Source organism: Varanus komodoensis, unplaced genomic scaffold, assembly GCF_004798865.1.
Source record: "Varanus komodoensis strain SLA01 unplaced genomic scaffold, ASM479886v1 scaffold45, whole genome shotgun sequence".
NCBI lineage: Eukaryota > Metazoa > Chordata > Lepidosauria > Squamata > Varanidae > Varanus > Varanus komodoensis.
Window position 1 is genome coordinate 2,644,950 of NW_025336011.1, and position 20,709 is coordinate 2,665,658.

Consider the following 20,709-nt stretch of genomic DNA (forward strand, 5'->3'; position numbering starts at 1 on the left):
TGTGGTGATTTCTTATGTAAAAGAAAGAGAGAGAAAGTAAGATGATTTTAAAAGACTAGTCCAGTTTTGTACACCTTTAAAAATATTTAGTTATAGTCCTCAATGGCAACCATCCCTTCTCACCATTAAAGGAATCTAATAGGAATAAAACCTACACAAATGTTGAAGGGAAGAAAATTGAATTATATTTCAAAAAGGAATTTAAAAAGATGTAAATAAAACAGGGCTGCAGCATTTTAAGACTATAAAGCCATTTATTTAATCTATGAAAATAAAGTACAATAAATACTTTGCATTTTACTATTAAAGCATTTGAATAAATAATCTACCTCTAAAACATTAAAGGAAGGGGCAAAACCTCCAGTGTTTTTTTCAATTCTTCCTTCTTTTTGTGTTTAAATTAAGAAATCTAACCTTTTGTTTGGCTTCCTGAGAAATTCATTTTAAAAAAATTGACGGACATTGTTTCCCTTCAGAGGGATGCATTGTCGATAGGAATGGGCAGGGGAAAGGGGAAAATAATTGTGGCTCTAAAGATCTTTAACGTCCAGCCTGTCTTTCCTTACACAATGTTATGTATCTTTACTACCTTGGCCATGGTGTGCACCCCTTATCTTTTGAATAAAAATATATATGGAGATAAAAATACCTGAATTTAATCAAAGCATGGATCCCTTTTTAGAAAGTGACAGAAATAGGTGGAAGGGAAGGCTCAACCCAGCACGCGCGCCCCTCTTTCAAAGGAAATGTGGTTTCAGGGGGCGAGGGCTGCGTCGGAAGGGGCCTAAGCGGCTGGGGGAGCGGTGGACCAGGATGCTGGCTGTTGGTTTGTATGCTTGTGCGAGGTTTGTGGGGCACAGAACCCAAGGCAGAGAAGCAAAGGTCGTTTCGTGGCTACTGGAAATTCAGATGCGGCAGATCGAGGGTGCCGAAGGTGCTCGTAAAAAAATCCAAGTCTTCTACAGAAAAGCTGACGGGGCTGTCTAAGAACCCCTGGAGGCTGGGAGAAAGTGCTCCCGAGGTCTGCGGGCACGCATCCGCCGAGAAGAGGCTCAGATCTGGGGGCAACAAAGGAGACTTCTGGCTCTCTGGGAAGGCATTGTCCGAGGAGGAGGAGGAAGAGGAGGAAGAGCGAGCGCCAGCTGCCCCATTTGGCTCCGCGTCGCGGGCTCGCTCCTCGGTGGGTGTCAGGTAACCGGCGGCGGCCTTCGATGGCTCTCTGCGGCCCGGCGGGTAGAGACAAGGGATCTCCAGGGCGCCTCCAAACGGAGAGCTGCCCTCCTCCTCCTCCTCCTCGTCCTCCTCCTCCTCCACCACCACCTCTTCGCCGCCCCGGTCCAGGCTGGCGTCCCCCTGGATCTCCTTGTGCTGCGTCTGCCGCTTGTGCTTCATCCTCCGGTTCTGGAACCAGACCTTCACCTGCCTCTCGGTCAGGTCCAGCAAAGCGGCGATCTCCACGCGGCGGGGTCTGCAGAGGTACTTGTTGAAGTGGAACTCCTTCTCCAGCTCCAGCAGCTGCGTGTTGGTGTAAGCCGTCCTCAGCCGTCGAGAGCCGCTTCCGCCGCTGTCCGAGAAGCCCTGGACGTCTGGACGGAGAAAATCGCAGAAAGGACAATAAAGCGGGCTACGCAAAGCGCCCGGTGGCGGCTGCTCACGGTCTCACTTAGTGGGTGAGAAGGGTGGGGTGGGCTGGGGGTGTGGGGTCGTTTGGAAACGTTGTCGAGTGTCGTGCCTGGTTGTGCAGGGCGGACAAGAATCTCCCAGCACTCACAGGCGCGCAACTCACACGCACCGCTCTGGTTTCCCTCTTTCACACCCCAGGGCGAACCAGACTCAGCCGCAGCTTCCTTAGAGTCTTGCCAGAACCCGATGTGGAAGCCGGACGGGGCCGATCCAACATGCCCCGAGTGTACGTGCGCGCGCGCGTTTTTGCGCGCGGGGGAGGAACGGGGAAGGGTCCAAGGAGTGGAAGGGGTCCGCTCGGCCTCTCTCTGGCACGGAGAAATCGATATTCAAGCCACGTTCAAGGAAGAAAGAGGCTTCACAAATCCCAGACGTTCCTCATTGATTTCAGGAAAGGACGCCAGTTGGCTTTCTTGCACCGTGCTTTAGCGTATCTTGCCCTGTGTATGTGCGTGTGAAGAAGATTTTCATAACTAAATGACAAATCTACGTCGACGAAAAAGGATAAAAGATGAAAGGGGGGGGGGAGGCAGGAAGGAGGAACAGGAAAATACAGAGTTGGGATATCTAGCCATCTCTGCGTTTATCTATCGTCCTCCATCTAGGAAATGAAGGCTCTCCAGCCTGCACCATCCTCCCCACGCCCAACCCATCTTCCTCGGTTCTCCTGCTGGAGTTTTGGGCTTTAATTGAAGTGCCAGGTCCCTACAAAGGTTTCTGTCCGCGGGCATTAAAATCCCGCCCCTTTGGAGACATGTAAAAAGGAAAAAGAAATTAACCCCCTTTTTTTGCCCCCCGCTTGATGACTAGGGCGATTCCCGCGATTTGAATCGGGTTGGTGGGACTGAGGAGAATACATTTTGAAATGGGAGGCCCGTGCATCCCAGGGGTGGACGGACAGGGTGCTACGCCTGTGGTTCTTTTGGAGAACTGGAGGCGAACTTCGAAGAGCTGTTCTTCCCACCCACCCCCTTTGCTCACCTTTCCCCTAACTTCTTTCCACCCGTCTTCCTCCTGATCGTGAATAAAAGCAGCCTACATAAACTATAACACCCCCATGTATATCGGCGGCTTTATTTTCTCTTACTGCTTTGTTCTCCGGCTTTCTATTTATTCTCATAGCCATAGCACAAGAGGTAGTGAAAGGGGCCAGAAATTAATACAGTGGGGTGGTGGGTGGATTTTTTTGTTCCGAGGATCGATCGAAGGGGAGCCAGAGAGAGAGAAAGAGGGGCTCACCCTGCCCTTTCGTCATTTCTTTTGCTTTGGTTGGGATCCGAATTGGGAGGCTTGGCGTGCTTCTGCTCCTTTCCCAGGAGCGCGTGGGTTTTCGGCGGCGCGGTCTGTGCTCCGGCCACCCCGGCCACCCCAATTTTTTACCCTTCACCCCTGTCTCCCCCTTTATTGTCTACAGACCTGCAGGAGAGCCGGCGGCAGATCCCGGCAAGGAGGAGGAGGAGGAGGGCGAAGATGAGGCAGGGACCTGGCCGGCTTTCTTGAAGGATTTCTTCTCCTTCATCCAGGGGAATTCTCCGGCCAGAGCAGCGGGCTGGAGCGTGGGTTTCTGGGCCTGCCCATGTCTTGGTCTCCTTTGACTCCTCGGCGTGGGCTGGCTGCTGGAACAAGGATCCAAGCCGAGGAGAGTTTGTTCCAGAGGAGGAGGAATTAACGTCGGTGGTTCCTTGATTGATGAAGTTTGAAATGTCTCCAGGACAGCGGGAAGGGACGTCAGACACTCCGCTAGCGATGGCTGGCTGTTTATGAAGCCTATCTCCCTCTCAAATTCAAAATTCATGGCTTTTTCCAGGGGCCCAGTGCAAAAGGGAGGGGGATGAGGGGGGATGCGAGTGGGTGAGTGGGAGGGGAAGGAACGATTGATTTTTAAGGCCCTTCCAATATTTTATATCGCTTTAGCATCAATATTATTTGTAGTCTCCTCCCCCTCCCTCCCCCCTTAAAAAAATCTTATATTGCTGATAATACAGGCGTATGGGGACCTTGCTCTATTAAACTGACGAGCAGGGATAAATTGCAGCCAATTCCTGGTCACGTGGCCTGACTTGTCCAATGGCAGGGCCAGCCAGGTTGAAAACAGAAGGCTTCCCCCCCATTTAATGGCTAATCATAATCATAATCATAACCATATTATTCCTTGCTTTTGGCAAATATTACTCAGTTAGGATGTTCTCTTGGTTGCAAATGCTGAGTTCAAAGCAAGATGCAAGGAAGGCTGGACGGACATACCTGGGGGCGAGAGTAGTGCGGATACAGTTCGTATTTTTCACTTCTCTGCTACGGGGACTGAGCGGTTGGTATGAGCCCCTTCCGGGAGGGAGGGAGGAATTAGGAAAGAAGGGAAGCCAAAGGGCAAGAGACAGGCATCAGGAACGGAGAAGAAACCTCCCAGGTAGAGCCAGGACACGTTTAGGTTGCAGACAGCCACATTGATACCCAGTGAAGAAAATGCAGTGGAATGGCAGACTTGAATTTGGATTTGGAGTTTTAAAAAGTTATAAACCCAGCTGAAGAATTCAGGTCAGTATCAGAGGTTGTCCCAAAGAGTTCTTGTTAGGAGATGCCCTATTCTGGGCTTTCTTGAGATCACTTGGCATGCTGGAAGTCATGGATAAGTTGGGGGTAGGTGTTGATAATATTACTGACTTTACTAACCAAAGATTAGTGAAATGGTTTAATCTTTTTTTTTTTTAAGTGCAACGGTGCATCTCTGCTTTGCCTGGCAAGTTTAGGCTTCCTGGGATATCAACTCAATTTTAGGAGTTTATTTTATAGCACAAGTTCATGACATGTATTCAAGAATATTCTAGGCCTTTTTGTTTTTAAGTTCCACACAAACTGAGAGAGTTGAGAGTGAGGGGGAGAGAAAGAAAGAAGTGATCAATCTTTTCTCAGCAAAGACTTCTGACAGCTGGGCCTTTACTAACATCCTAAAGAATTTGAGTGTTAGTTAGAATTCCTCAGAGAAGATTCCTCCCCCCAAACACACACACAGAGAGATTTGGACCTGCTTAGTAAAGGTACAACATAAGAAAGTTTGAGGAAAGAGAGAGGGAGAGCAGGAAGGCAGTTCTGAAAATCTAGGGTGCTTCCTTGGTTTTGTTTATTCAAACTCCACTTATCCCCATCAACAGACTTACTAGGAAGTTGAAGGTTTGGCTGGGAAACGTCATTGAAGCATGGCGCAAAGCTTAAAAACTTTTGTCAGTTCAAACATCCCTGTGGGTGGCATTATACAGAAACCCTAAATCTGGAGGAAACTGACATTTTGGAATCACAAAGAAATGGACTTTGAAAGTTCCAGCATCACAACAACTAACATTCCTCCTCCTTTTCTTCTGTTACTGCTGTTCTTGTTATTAATGACCTAATATTTCAGAACTGTGTTCTCTGCTGCAATCAAGAGACAGATATTAAGAGGAGTTGCAAAAATTAGTTACTGAAAAAAGCCATGTTTTGATGCTATTTGGGATATTACTACCGGTAGTGGGACCATTAGTCACTGCACCGAATCTAGTAGTATATGCTAATTTAGACAATAATATGGGCCGTGATTCAGGCCATCTTCAATGCTTCACTGTGTTATTGATTTTAATGGGAGATGCAACATAGACCCCTTCTACTGAAATGGAGTACTTAAAAAGCAGTTGATGAGGCTTGTTCATTTTATTCTTCTTCCCCATCCTCCCTATTCACTGTCAGCTTTTATGAATCCACATTGTTTGAAATGTATACAGAACCAAACTCATCATACCACTTAAACTAAAATAATTATGTTTAGCTTTGGAGAAAGTGCAGCTTCCGTGGGTTGGAATAGAAACTTTAAATACTTTTTTCAGGGCTCTAAGAATACTGTGAAGATAGTATAGCCTCTCCCAATTGAGTGCCCTCTAGATGTGTTGCAACTTCCATCATTCCCAGTCAGCATGGCCATTGGCTACGGATGATGGGAGTTCTTTCCCAACATATCTGGAGGGAATGAAGTTGGGGAAGAAAGACATATAACTTTAATAATATGCAAGAGTATTCTGTAGTTGTGATGGTGGTGGTCTTTTACAAGATTCTGCAAAACCTTTACAAGATTCTGTTCTGATCTTAGATTCTATTACAATCATAGAATGAGGGAAGTGGAAAAAATACAAAGAACAGGCAAAATAATGAACAGTTCCCACCTATATTAGCTTACAATAAGCATTGCCCCCCCCCCCCCGGGCCTGGACTGTGGATCCTGCATCCCCTTTCCCCATGCTGATAAAGATGACAGAGCCATGGCAAAAAAATCTGTTATTTCTAAGTGAAATTCAATAGAAAATTGCTATGGAAACTCAAAAGTACAAAACAGAGCTTGTTTTCCAGCTAAATGTGCTCCCTTTGCATCCATGTAGCAGTTGGCTGCCAAATTTTGGCAGGAAACCATCTGTTTTTTGCTGCTGCAGGTGGTACAGCAACAGGAGCATGGGCCCCATAGGAGCCTAGGGGTTCAAACTGGTCCCTGGACCATTCAAAGTTACCCATCTCTGGCTTACAAGAAGATTGAGTTTACAAAAAGATACTGAGAGAATATGGGGGAAAGGGAGACAGGTTGTTTGAAAGGCAATTGCTTTGGAATGCCTGAGTTAAGTCTGTACAGATCCCACCAGTAGAATTCCACTTTCAGCTCCATTTCTAGGCCATGAGTATCAGATTTCCAGAGGAAATCCATCTGCATAATCAGATTTCAGCTGGCTGCATTTGCACTGCCAATCCTTCAAAGCTGTCAATTGCTTGCTTCAGTTAAACGCCCTGGATGCTTTTGTCCATAGGTGGTTTATCCACAGTGATCCTGCCTGATGGGTTTCAGGCTGCAAGGATGGATGTCAAACTACTTGTGCACATATTTCAGACATGGGCATAAAGATGGCTTGCTATATAGCGTGGTTTAAATGCTGCAAGCATTTGGCCCTTGAATAGGCTGGTTTTGTGACCAAAACTGAAAATGGTATAGGATGAAAGGGTTTATTGTAAAGGTTTGTTTGATGGTTTTGGTTTTAAGTACAAATGCTGAAAGATAATGACTGCTTGGCTGAAAAAGTTTTAAAGATTATGGGAATGAAGTTACTGGCAGCAAAAACGCATCAGGCAGATTTGCTGAAAGCATCTCAGATTTTGGAATGGTTACCACTGATGAGCACGGAAGGTGAGAACTAAAGTTTTTAAACTAAATTCCCCCTTCCAAACATTTAAGTGAAGTCTACTTTAAGAAACACGTGTCCCATTGAGTATTGAGGTGTGTTCTTTTTCACTGGAACCTAGAGAACATCTCCAGACCTGCTGGAAAGAATGTGCCAAGTGTGTGAGTGAGTGGCAAGGGGATTTTTTCAGTCTCTAGAAATATTGTTGAAAGATTAACTTTCCTATACATGTTCAGAAGCAGAGACCTGCTAGGACCTGCTGACAGATTAATCCTCATTTAACCTGGATCTATTGTGAATTTAGACTGGGAATAAACCCCATTTAACTGAAAGAGACTCATGCCTGAGTATAGGGTTGCACTGTGAAAGTGTTATTTGCAATAGTTAAAGAAGAACAATACACTGAGGATTCCTTATTTGATATACTACATAGTCAAAGGTGACAAGATTCTCCCAAGCAAACTGAGGGGGAAAAAATCATTCTTAAAGTTACATCAATTTCTAAACTCAGAATGTTGAAGGTGAAATCAACTGATTTTATGTGAACTTTCTTTATTCAGTGATGGTGGCAGCAGCACTATTAAAAGCTAAGGAGCTCAACTATTGCTCCATAAAGTTTATTTATGGCAATGGCATGCAAGGAACTGGACCTTTTGGCTAGCATTACATTAACTTATTTGAGGAAACCTTTTCAGAAAAGGTCTGGATAACACGGTGGCCAATATTTTAGTTCAGTTATATCATCCAGAAAATCACATTCTGGGAAATGGTAGCGGGAGGAGGCATTATATTCCTGACTATTGTTGTTTGATCAGATCCCAATCAAAGTTTCCACGCTCTTATGCTTTTAAATTATAGCATCACAGAATATTAAATTACTTCTTGCATGGATGAGCATAACCCAGCTACAGTCATGGACACAGGGGAAAGGGTGCTTCAGTCCTCCCTGCTTAATTGTTATTTATGATTGTATGAAGGCTATAATTATCAGTGAATGTAATATACCAATCCAAACACAATCAAATGTAAAACAAAATTAAAATAATATTTCTTGCCAAACCCTTCGGCCTGAAGTTCATGCCTTTTTGGATGCAATCTATTTCCCCCCTTATACATTAATTGAAGATGGGGCCACAGACCAACAAAAGTTGCATGGACAAGTCTTTAAAGGAAAGAGAATATTAATTGCTTATCTCCTTTCCTTTAGAGTACAATTCAATACGCAATTCCCTCAGAGGACGTCCCAATGAACTCAGTGGGAATTATCTTCTGAGTGGGGATGTGTAGGATTGCACTTCATCCTATTAAACCAAAGTTGTCTGGGAGTTAGTTGACTACAGATGGTGATCACAATGCAATTCACTTAAATCCTACAGCACACTGCAGCAGCAGGTTACAACAGACAACTGTGGAGATAGAACAATACTTAGCAGCGTTTCACAGAGGCGTTTCAACTGTCCAGGAACAATTGTGCCAGTGCAGCCTTATAGATCTCAGTGAGTAGTGTATAAACTTCAGCCAGAGATCTTTCTGAGTACAACCCAGTTCTTGCACTCTTGTGGTGGTGTGTGGCTCACTTGGCATCAGTACACCATGCAGTGAAAGAGGCAAGATGGCGGCGGCAGAAGTGCTTGCAGAGGCATTCTGTGTGTGCCCCAGCACACAGGCACCCCGCTGCATGCAAGTTTCCACATCCACAACGTCAAGCTAATGTTGCAGGGACTGGTGCAAATTCTAGATGTGGAACGGCTGGCTCACACTGCAGGTGCAATTCTGTGTAATGGGACAGGTCTGCTTACAAGGGCAGTTATTCTGCCCATGGCCACTGTCGCATCTTTTGGGGCTCTGTGTAAAAATGAAACATGTGGACTGGGTGAGGGACCTGATTCCTTCCCGCAGTGTCACTTTCTCCCAGGAATTGATAGTGCTGGTGTGAAAAGGAGCCGTCACAGTCATCCAGTCTGGTCACTTCCACCTTAGAGACATCATCTCTATGACATAAGAAATACTACATGGAAGCAGGCCCACACTGTCGCAGTCACGTCTGGTCCAGGTCTTTGGGGCTTCGGAAGGGCCATAATTCAGTGGCCGAGAATGAACATTCCTTCCACGTTTAATCCCTGACTTTGTGAGCTACAGGATTTCAGATAGCAGGGTTGGAAACAGGCCTCTCTTCAGTATTGGTGCTGCCACCAATCAGTGCGTGAAAACATGCAAAGAGCCCTACTGAATCAGCCAAAGGCCCCAGTCCAGCTTTCTGTTTCCACACTGGCCAACGAGATGCCCATGGGAATGGGTAGTGGCCCACTCTGGCAGTTGCTTCTCAGCCAGCGGCCTTAGCAGACATGCGGCCTCTAATCCTGGAGGTAGTATGTAACCATCATGGTAGATAGTACTGTCTTGATACTTGTGCGCAAATCCAGTATCAGCTGTCAAAAACTGGTACTAGGACATGAAGAATCTACAATAGTCTCCTTATGCGCTATGGGTTTCTTACATGCAATTGTTAGATCCAACAAGGTAGCACAGAAGGACCACATCAGTGACCAGTATCATGACTTGAATTAGCCACCTCTGAAAAGTTGCTTTGCAGTTGTGTTTCCAAGATTGGAAGTACAGCAAAAGAGATTCTCATAATACCTTTTGGGTCAGTATGTTTTTCCCAGCATAAAATTTCAATGATTGCAGCTCATTTCATAATAAAAATGGAACATCGTGAAGAGTTTGAGGTTTATATACCCCTGAAACTCCATCTGATTAAATGGACTATAATCCATGAAACTTTATACCAGAATAAATGTGTTAGCCTGCAAGGTGTCACAATAGACTAACACACTACCCTCTGGAAAAGGATGGATATATATATATATGGAGATGATAGACAGACTGAGACGGAAAAATAGGCAGACCAGTACAATCAGTACTGAATAATGAGATTCATAGATGCTGCACAAAGCCCCCTGATAATTTCAGCTTTCTACAGGCTCCATGTTGACCATATTTAGGGAAGGAAGACATTTTAGTCTCGGGTCCCACAGCATGAACCCCATTCCAGGGAATAAATAAATGTCGCTCTGCAGCCCCAGAAAATAAAAGCATGGAAAGACATGCTGCTTCCTCTCGCCCAAAAGAGACTCCTGAGGAGAGAGAGAAAGAGGACCAGGGAAAGTGTTGGTGGGAAGCGCTCCATCATGGTTTCAGTGCAGCACTGGGCATGTTGGTTGCACTAAACAAATACGGTGTTGTGGTTGTTCCTGGTGGTGTGATGGAAGTAGCTCAAACTACCGCATGCACATCTCTCCACTCCACTCCGAATGGTGGAGTTAACACTGTCCCAAGATCTCTCTTCAATAAAGCTTGCATTTTGACCTGAATCATTCTACAGACCATATAAATGAGACACTCTAATTTGACAGGCCATTTACATTTGGTTCCAACATCATAAAAGTTTTATGGAAATGTGTGGCTTGTAAAAATAAGTTTTCTTAAGGGTTGGGAGCATAAAATACAAATTAGCTGAGCCTTTATCTTATCTTGCTCACTGGTTTTTTCGTCTTAGCACATCCCCCTCCCCCCCAACTTTCCCGGCTGCATGAACAGCATCTGCCTTCAGCTCCTTTCTTGTTTTATTTAGTGATTTAATTTCGCCATAGGTTCTCCCCCCACTCTCTTAATTTCAGCCAGAAAGCCCCGTGTGCCTTTTGTTATGATTCATTATTTTCCTTTGTTTTCATTTTAGGCCCAATGGCTGTTTAGTCTGGATGGCACGTGATCACCCTTCTTTGTAGCCACAAAAGATGATGGGTAATTTTAATTGGCGTGAGACTATTTAGAACAAGATTTTCAAAGTGGAAGGAAAGGGATGAGAAGGGGAGGGGAGAGACGGGGGTCGGGGGAGTAGGAGAAGAAATGAACCCCCTAGCGATTAACTTTTTAAGTAAACACAATCAGCCAGGAAAAGTGCTCCAATTTTATACGCTGTAAAATAAAGAACTGCAGTCATAACCTAAAGGGATAAGTGGGAGAGGAGAAAAGAGATATATGCCTTTCTCGTTAACGGCTGAAAAATTTAGAAACGTTGCCTTATTTTTAATTTTTTTTCTTCTATTGGACTGCTCCTTCCTTCACAGCTTCTCTTTTCTGCCTTACTGTTATTATTTTCAAATCTGACCAATAGGACAAGAGCAAATTAAGAACAGAAAGTTTATTCAAGAATTGTTCAACAGACAACCCTTAAGCAAAGAAATAAAGTTATCTACTGCAAAGAACAAAGAAAGATGCTTCAAAAAAAGAGGAGGACAAAGTGGCGGTGAAGGAAGAAGAGAAAAGGGGAACGGGCGGGGGGCGGGAATGCTAGTTCTACGAACTGAGGACTACACAATTACACCCTGGCTCTGATTTCATGCCTCCAGTAGAACTAAACACATCATTTTAAGTACGAAGGTAACTACTGGCTTTTCCCCTAAATTACAATAACTAAAATAAGAAAAAGAAAAGAGAAGCTGGTTGTACAATGACAAGGAAAAAACACCATATTCCTTTATAACAAGTAAATGCTTAAAAAAAAGAATAAAAGGAAAAGTACATTTCCTTATAAATACATAAATGTTGGGGATAAATAATACAAAAAACAACAAAAGAAAAAATAGTTTAAAACTGGCTATAACCAATAAATATATAATATATATATTTATATATATGAATGTTCACCGGAACACAGCACAGCCCCTGGAAAGACGTCTCCAAAGGGTGTCCTTCAAAAGTTGGTATATATACCCATTAAAATGTAAACTCCAAGTGCAAGAAGGATGCCAGACCAAAGAAGAGGCTTCAGTAAATACGCCCCCTCCTCAAAGGGCTTTACTTCCGCTTCCATTTGGAGGACATACCAGTTTCTGTTCAAATATACCCTGTTTTCACGTTCAAGAGAAGAGAAGGAAATAAATGCAGGACGCCTTCGATGAGAGACTCCCCCAAACCTTCATGAACCCTTAAAAAAGAGGGGGAAGCAATCACTTCATGAGGAAGGGGGTTCCTAACGTTGGACCTTTGTTCATTTTCTGTTTTTATTTTTTTTTAAAAAGCAAGTCCAGTTTTCTGTAGAAATTTATTTGCAAAACGGTATGCCAATTTTCTTCTTTCTCCCTTTAAAAAAAGAAAAAATCTGATGGGTAGTGGGATTAAAGAATGGAGGTGGGATGTCAATTGTCAATTGCTTGCATGAGTGATTTTCTTTTCTTTTTTCAGATACTGGAATTGTAGGGTTGGTAGAAAAAACAGGTCAAGGGGCGGGGAGTCCCTTTAGGAGGGAAAATTCAACAGTTGTACGTGCAAGACGTAAGGTGGGAGTGGAAGTCTTCATGAAGACCTTTTCCCCTCAGCACCTTAGATTGTTCTCTTTTTCAAGCAAATCGTTTTGCAATTTGATAGATTTGTTGTTTAGATTTGGGGGAGACGTGACAGCTTTAGGAATAACTGGATGTATTTGTGATACACATCCTCAACTTTGTGTGCATATTCTATGCTTTTTTTTCTTTTTAAAAAAGAAATTAAATTGTCTGTTTCACTGGATTCTTCAATTATTATTTTAAAAAATCGGCACTCTTTTCTACATTCAAAACATTTGCGTTGAAACCTCAGGACCTCATTATGTATAAGATGCAACTTCAAAAAGATATTTTTTTCTCAGAGGATCAAAGACTTTTAGGAGTGGCTGAAATAAATTTGGGAGCACCCTTCCCTCCCCGTCACTATTCCAAGAGTACTTCATTGGGGCAAACCCTTTGAGCTGCAATCAATGCTCTAAGCTTGCTTACCAAGGAGTAAGGTTCGTTGAACCTAACAAGCCTTACTTCTGAGTAAACATAGATAGGACTGCACTGAAGTTAAGTGTGGGTGTATGTGTGTCGGATTGTCTCCAAACATAGTTTTCTGCGTAGTTTTTCGTCATTGTAAACAGATGCATTTTTAGTCGCTCTATTGATAAACAGAATGTTTTAATGCCTGGGACTGCTTATCATCGAAATCAGCTTCAGATTTCAGATTCAGCTCCCGCACAAGCTTGGCGGAAAGGAATGGCAACAGCACTTCCCTCTGGACTCGGGCCATCAGCTTTCATGCTTCCGCAGGTGGGCCGAGGCTTGACACGTGTCCGAGATGGCACTCCTATGCCTGCCTGTGCAGGAGCAAGTCCCTTTGCTTGCAGTGGGGCTCACTCCCACGTAGCTATGGAGCGGATTCATTTGGCAATATGCACGCCGCGTTCAGGAAAGGGCCTATCATGTGCCAATCAATTGCGCTGCTCTTTTGTGGCACTTACGCAACCCTGCATCCTTTTCACTCAGACTACCAGTGCCCAGAATCTGCACCGCATCGTGTGTATGAAAGTGACCCATGAGTAGTATGTTGCCCTTCAGATCTTAGACCAAAAAGATGGCTTTCAGAGGTCTGTTTACAGCCCTGCGTAGTAGGTGCCTTGGACTCTTCTTGAGGTGTGTGGGGAAGTGTATAAGCACTGATTGCACAGCTACTGAGCTGATCTAGATTTTAGACACACTTTGAGTTAGTCTTTTGGTTAGATCTTCAGAATGAGTCATGACTAAGTTGACCCATGCATTTCAATAGATCAGCTCTAAGTATGACTAAGTCTGGATGGAAACCCTTCAGAACAAAACAACTTCCCATAACTCCCCCCTGCTGTTTGACTGTAAGTAAGTCTAATGTCAACAAAAGTTCTCTCCAGCTAAGGATGCTAAAAATTCAGATTCACTTGAACTAACAAGAGTAATGAATCCTCAGGTTACATAGAATGAGGGGGTGGAATCGGTTAGAGGAGTTTAGTTCTGCATGGCAGATTGTAAGTACGTGTTGCATTTTTGAATTTCCCTCATTTGGGGTACGCATCCTCCCTGCACGTAGAACCTTAGCACATCAGGACAATATGCCAGTTTACTGCACTAGTAGAGTTTTGTTTTGCTATGCTTCACACAGAAGGTATTTTAAAATGTCACCTTCACCCTCAGCAGTCAGAAATGCTACAGGGCAGAATTCTACCTATTTCCTCAGTCTGTCCATCTTGTTCTGTGTCGATGCAGGGAATCCATTTAAGCTTGACTAAAGCACACGGAATTTGCAAGCGGGAGCTTGTGTACCACAGAACCTCCAACAAAAAGTTCTCACACCTAAGAAAATGCATGCTGGCTCTTATAGGAAGACCAAGAAACCTTATTGACTTGCTTCAGTTTAAGTGATGGCCTGGCCGTCGGCACGACTTAATTTAAAGCCAGGTCCTTCCTAGTTGTGGGACCTTTTCATTTATTTTTCAAATGTGCGGGGTCATCTAGAAGCGTGTGGTGATTCGAGTGTTGAACTGGTTCAGGAGACCAAGGTTCTAATCTCCATTCTGCAGTGAAGCCCACTGGGTTACTTTGGACAAGTCACTGGCTTGCAGCCTAACCTACCTCATGGGGTTGTTGTGCAGATAACATGGAAGAGACACGTGTTTGCTGCTTTGGGTTCCTTGCAAGATGAAAAAGGCAGACTATAAATGCAATCATTTTTTTAAAAAACTGAAATGTATGAAAAATGTGCTGTGAGCATTCGCAGAGTGCCTTTTGTTCCATAGCGAGGGAACACAAAGCTGCCCTCACAGTTCTGAAGAACTGGTCCGCGGAAAGACTTGCAAGCCCAATGAAGTGACTGCCAGGCAGGTAAAATCCCCACACACTTCGTTGCGCCCCTGGAAAACCAGTGTTTTAAATCAACATTGACTCCCTCCTGCCGGAGGGGAGGGAGATGGGCTTGAGTAGCAAGACTAACTGTGCCAGGTGGGGTAACTGGTTTCCCTCTTCAGGAGAGCACTGGGAGGATTTTAGAACGGTTTCAACACAAATGCTTTGCCTTCCAAAGAAGAGGAGGCCTCCAACCCAACCAACAAGCCAATCGACCGACTGACTCACGCAGCTGCCCCCCACCCCCATTCCCCATTAACTCCCCCCCCCCCCGCCGAGTCTGTCCTTCCCTCTCATCACAGATGGGTCAGCTTGGGCGCCTCTTGGATTCTACCCTGAGCAGAAGCGTGGTGGCTGGAAAGGTCTGTGTACGTCGGGTGGGACTCACAGGGTCCGTGGTGCTGGTTGGAGCCCATGGCGGCGCCGCCGTTGAACTCCATGCTGGGCGGCTGGTGATGCTGCAGCGGGTTCAGCCCGTACAGCGACGGCGCGGAGCTGCCCATGGAGTCCACGTAGCTGCCGCCCACGTACACCGGGCTGCCGGGCATGTTGGCGTGGCCGTAGCCCCCGCCGCCCGCCCCGTTGCCCTGTAAGACGTGCGGGTCGTACTCGGGCGCCGTGTTGGCGTACTTCTGCTGCGCGGGACAGCTTTTGATGGGGTTTTGGTAGGCCGTGGGCATGGCGTAGGCATTCTGGTGGGGTTTGCTGAAGGAGGGCGGAGAGGGGGCGTCGTAGTTCGAGGTCATGGGGTGCAGGGCGTTCAAGAAGCCCGCCGAGGACTGCATGGCTTGGGGAGGGCTCCCCGTCGGGGAGGGCCCCCCGGAGGACGACCCCAAGCCCTTCGACTTCTGATCCTTTTTGTATTTCATCCTCCGGTTCTGGAACCAGATCTTGATCTGCCTCTCGCTGAGGTTCAACAGGTTGGCCATCTCCACGCGGCGGGGCCGGCACAGGTAGCGGTTGAAGTGGAACTCCTTCTCCAGCTCGACCAGCTGGGCGCTGGTGTACGCCGTGCGCGCCCTCTTCGAAGCCGAGGAGGCGCCCGGGGGGGCTTTTCTCGCCGCCGCAGCTTTCTGGAAAGGAGGTCGGGAAATGAAATCAAAGATAATTACTTACATGCAGAAAATTGAATGCACAGGCCTCTTAATAAATCCTCCAACAGGCGAGAAGGCTTCAGCCTCGCCTCCCCTTCTCCTCCAGTCCTCACTCCATAATCATGTCATTTATTAAGAGTTCTGTTCTCCAAAGCTGCCCCCTCGCTTTATGAAAATTTGATCATGTCATGCAGAAAAGGAATCCAGGGCTATTTATTTGGGAGTCGATTATTTTGAAGCAGACCCTTTCAAAGGAAATTACGTCTGGCAAGTGGGCAGTGTTTGGAAAGTGAAATTAATCAGGCGCTCGTGTACACGGGCCCGCGGAGTCAGTAGCCCTGAGACTGGGCAGGATTTAACCGGCCCGCGGAAGCGCAAGCGCGCGTCTGCACCTGGCGCGGAGTGAACGCGCTGCGTGTGGACCTGCCCTGGGTTGCTGACACGCGTGCAGGGGCAAGGCCTGCCCTGACTCGGGGCACGCCCGCTGGGAAGCTCTCCTGTGCAAGCGGGAGCAGAGGTATTTGGATGATTAAAAGTGAACTCAGCTGCAATGAACCTCCGTCCCTCCCTCCCAATAGGAACCTTCTCCCATATCAAGCACTGTGCGAAGTGATAGGGTGTCTCTGAGCATGCATAGAAGGCCTTTCCCTGCTCACTAACTGAAACTTGGGGATTTAGGTTTCCTCGGGGGCAAAGCAAGCTTTTCACGTATGAGCCAGAACCCTGGGCACTTTCCTTTTTGAACCATACGGCTCGCTCTGTGCCTTAAAATAAGTGGGAGTTTTGCACTGGGGTTCAGTGAGCAGGGAATTGCATCCTAGAGCTGTGAAAGGTAAGCCCGGGATAAATGGGCTTTAGGCCTTGTCTAGACATGAAACAGAATGAAGTGATTGCATCTTGAGGAAAAGCAGTGCGGTTTTATCACATCAGATTGCAATTGTGGGCACCATTTGTGATTAACAGCTTTTCCCTAGCTCCCTGTAAGAAGAAAGCTAACACATCAGGGACAAAAACTCTGGCCCACACTACGCGTTGCTTTGCTAGTTCTCCACGTATTGGGATGTGTGTGTATGTATGATCACACACACTATGGGCTGTGGACTGGTATAAAAATGTAATCAATAAAATGTAATAATGAATATATAATAGGAAATGGGGCAGCCCATTCTACTATCTTAAGACTCAGCCACTGGATGCATAGGCTCTGCATAGTTGCCCAGACTGATACAGAGACTACACACATACGTGTCTGTGCGTGTGTGTGTCCTCATGTTGTATGTGTAATAATTTAACCCTATATTACTCTTTCCTTTATAATGCTTGCAATGTACACAAGGCTGTTATGGGGGTAAAGAATGCAAAACACTCTTTGTACACTGAGAAGAAAGCAGAAAAGTAAACATTTGAAAGGCAATTCTTGGTAAGTGTCACAAGGACCCTTAGCAGATTCACTCAGGAAATTTTTGTTGGTGTACAAGTTCCTCACTCCATGACTGCAGCATGAAGTGCTGTATGAAACAATCTTCAAGACAGATTTCATACCACTCCCCAAAACAGCATTTCCCAAAGGAGGAAGGGGATTTTCACAGGCCTTGGAGTCTTTATTAAGTGATGCACAGGCATGTGCAAATCAGTGAAACTTAAATTGACCAAAGGGAATAACACAGCTATTGTAGGCTCTGGCTTATCTCCAGCATCTGCCTTTCACTGAGGGGCTTGAGTTACATTCAGGATCTGTCTTCCACTTGCATCTATACCTGGATTCAATCTGCTAATTCTAAGGGAATTTCACTGGAAGTCTTGTTCACTGGTTTGCTTCCAGGTAAGCACTGGTGAACAACTTGTGGCCCTCCAGATGTTCTGGCCTACGACTACCACCATACCTCACTGTTGGCTGAGCTGACTAGGGCTCATGGGGATTGTAGGCCAAAACATCTGGATGGCTACAAACGGACCATATGAAATCAGTCCATAATAGCAGCCATGTGCTTTGGCATGCTCCTTTTTGGTCACTGAGAACTTTATAAGGCCATTTCAGAACTGTCTGACTCCTTAACAATTTTCTTCCCCTACCCCCAGATGCATAGATTGATATGTGCAAAGTTTAATCATCCAAATTATACAAGTTTTACTAGGAAGAAAGGTATTTGAACTTGCAGAAGTAGCTGCTATGGTAAAAACACCACACAGTTTAGCCGCCTAGCAGGCCCAAACAGCCTCAGTTCAGGCATTAATCCGGCTCGGTGTACTTTATGCAACAATGCACTCAGTCTGTGTGTTACAAAGTGCCTGTGCAGATCTGCATAGTATGAGGTGCACACCAGTCACTAGAGCATCTGTTGCAAAGTTGGCTTGAATAGGAAACAGGTTGTGATAGGTATACCAATGATCAAACTCCAAAGAAGCAGGGCGGACTTCAAAGGACTTCATTCCCAAGTAAGGGCTATATCTTAAAAGTACTTAAAAGTTCCAAAGAAGCCATTTATAGTTGCTTCCAAGTGAACCTGTTTAGGATTCTGGCATAGATGTGCTAAGAATGGGTTTCAGAGTCAGTGACATTTGTGACTTACAGTCTTTTGCCTATGTATAATCTGCTATACTTAATAATCCTTTAGTCTAAATAGAAGCACAAATCTTTCCTTTTTATGTCAGGCAGGCCTTGTGCTAGATTATTAGATTATATATAGGCAAAAGCCATTTTGCCTGGGATAATAGGTGAAGATTGTGCAACAGTAGCCTTCAGCCCTGCAACAAATTAGTCTCTTTCTGTCTGGCATTAGCGAGCATCCATGCTAAACCAATGGCATATAAAATGGAGTACAATGCATATCTTGGGGCTTTGATGAAAACTCATTTTGTCAGGTGTAAGAAACAGACGTTACAAACTGGGGGCTTCATGATGAGCCAGCTATACCCAGCCTGTCTGGCTCGAGGAAGGCCTGTTCTACGTTCTGCGGAGGAGGAGCAACCCCGTGATGGGAGAACGGGCCGCATCACTTCAAATGGCGCATTTTGGAGTGCTTCCTTAGGTAAACAACAACCAAGGTCCATGCAAGAGGGCAGAGGGGGGGAAACCCTTTCTCCTTCTGTCTTATTGCTCAGGATCATGGCAATGATCATGGCAGTTATTCGTGAGGAGCATTGGCAAAGCAGTAGTCCGAACTGTTTTCTGAACTGGTACAATCTACCCTCTAACCTCTTTCTGCCGCCCATGTAGACCAGCCTAGTTCCCTGCTAGCCTAATCTGGCATAAAAGACAAGAGCTGTGAGCCACAGTCTCCAAAACTGTGTCTCCAGTGGGGACAAATTGTGTGTGTGTGTGGGGGGGGTAGCTCAGTGTAAGTGACCAATTTTAATATTCATCTAGTTCATCAACCCCAACACCATGGCCTCCCTTGAGAGAATGGAAGCAGGATGGATTTTCTGTTCTATGGATGCCTGGGACAGAAAGAGACAAGAAAGAGCAAAAGAACCCTTTCGAACTGCTTCTGCATCTTCCTTGGCCCACTAGCTTCCTGAACATCTCACCAGCCCATTTAGTTTATCACCAGCACCTGTCCTCTCTCGCGCCGGCCATCCTAGCCCCCCATCCTTGGGACCTTGGCCAGCAGGCCTGTTTCCTACTACATGCCTCCTCCAGTCTCACGTTCTTGAGCAGGGCCATTTTTGGAGTCACCACTTCCATCTGAGTCATCCTCAATGCGAGCCCAACTCAATGAAACACAGTAAGGGCTCACTCCAGCCCCATTCATTTCAAGGGCTCTGCTCTGAATAGGACCAAGACTGCAGAGCCCTGGCCTCTAAGCCAGCATGCTGCCCTCCAAGTGTGTTGGGAAACTGCCTGGGGGAGTATGGGAGTTGTAGTCTAATGCATCAGGAGGGCCAGAGGCAGGTCCTGCTCTTCAGATGCCACACTCGGGCCTTTCCCTCACCCACGCACAGTGGCCCACCATGGCTGACAGTGGCGCAGACACGGTCGGCAGTGGGAGGCACAGAGCCTAGAGCTGTGGGCTCTCATCCCCAAGGGACTCACGCGGGAGGATGTCCCACTGCTCATCTCCACCCATTTGCCCTTTCAGTCCCGCTGCCCCACAACACCCCCATCCCTCTCCGTGCACATAGACAGGCCGGGGCACCTGGCCCCCAGCATCACTTCACCAGGTCAGGGCTGGGGGTGCAGGTGGAAGGATTGGAAAAGCAGCTATACCTGTGCTGGGGGAGCTGTTTTTCTGCTTGGAGTTTTGCCTTGACTCTTTCATCCAGGGGAAAATCTGCTTGGTGAGGGCAGTGCTACTAGAGCCCAGGCTGGGCTTGCCAGGGCCACTTTTGAGCGAGCCTGGCTGGCTATGGGTGCTGCTGCCGGTGCTGCCGGTGCTGCTGCTGCTGCTGCTGTTGGTGGTGGCGGCCGCGGCGAGTGGATTGGAGGGTGGCGAGACGGGCGGGGGCGGGTGATGCTCCTGAGGCAAACTGGGGCGCATGCAGCTCCCGTTCACGTCTTTCGTTTTGGCCAGGGGGGCCGCGTTGCCCAGAGACTGGAGGGTGCAGGCGGGCCTCTGGTAGTCGCTCTCCACGTGGGCCGCAGGCTGGAAAGGCTGCGGCGGGGGGCCCTCGTAGCCAAAGCCATTGGCCCCTTGGTAGGAGTAGCCCCCGAAGAGCGTGGAGGTGTCGTAGTAGGTTGCCTTCTGCATCGCTGGGGCTCCCCGCGTTTCTCGCTCGCTGCTACCAGGCGTGGGCTGACCCCCTCATGGAAGGACATTGGCACCCCCCCCAAGGTCACGTGGTGAGGAGGCCTTCCCTGGTGTCCTTTGGAAGCTGACCTGAAAGGTTAGAAGGCACACACAGTCATACTGAAATGGCCTATGAATCCATCTTGGCCATTGAAAAGCCCCGTGACATGAATAGCTCTTGCTACGGAGGAGGGTGGGCAGCGGGGAGCAGATGCTGCCGCTGACAGATTTCTGCCTGACGCTTTGGGGCGCGTCTTGGCTCTCTCCACTGGAGAGAGGGCCCCGTCTG

The 20,709-nt window shown here is 46.6% G+C and overlaps 2 protein-coding genes across 3 annotated transcripts; both read right to left on the reverse strand.

The window, feature by feature from the left end:
- Positions 1–246: 246 nt before the first annotated feature.
- HOXB2 (homeobox B2) lies at positions 247–3,478 on the reverse strand. The gene is made up of 2 exons (XM_044444658.1): positions 3,100–3,478; positions 247–1,586 (listed from the first exon to the last, which is right to left on the reverse strand). The coding sequence occupies exons 1-2, from the start codon at positions 3,476–3,478 to the stop codon at positions 895–897; spliced, it is 1,071 nt and encodes a 356-aa protein (XP_044300593.1). The 3' UTR covers positions 247–894.
- Positions 3,479–14,893: 11,415 nt separating this feature from the next.
- On the reverse strand, positions 14,894–20,381 carry HOXB3 (homeobox B3). 2 transcript variants are annotated; one of them, XM_044444619.1, is made up of 3 exons: positions 19,901–20,381; positions 17,419–17,427; positions 14,894–15,650 (listed from the first exon to the last, which is right to left on the reverse strand). In XM_044444619.1, the coding sequence occupies exons 1-3, from the start codon at positions 20,379–20,381 to the stop codon at positions 14,896–14,898; spliced, it is 1,245 nt and encodes a 414-aa protein (XP_044300554.1). In that variant the 3' UTR covers positions 14,894–14,895. The 2 variants fall into 2 exon arrangements, with proteins under 2 accessions (XP_044300554.1, XP_044300552.1); XM_044444617.1 differs by lacking the exon at positions 17,419–17,427.
- Positions 20,382–20,709: the final 328 nt, after the last annotated feature.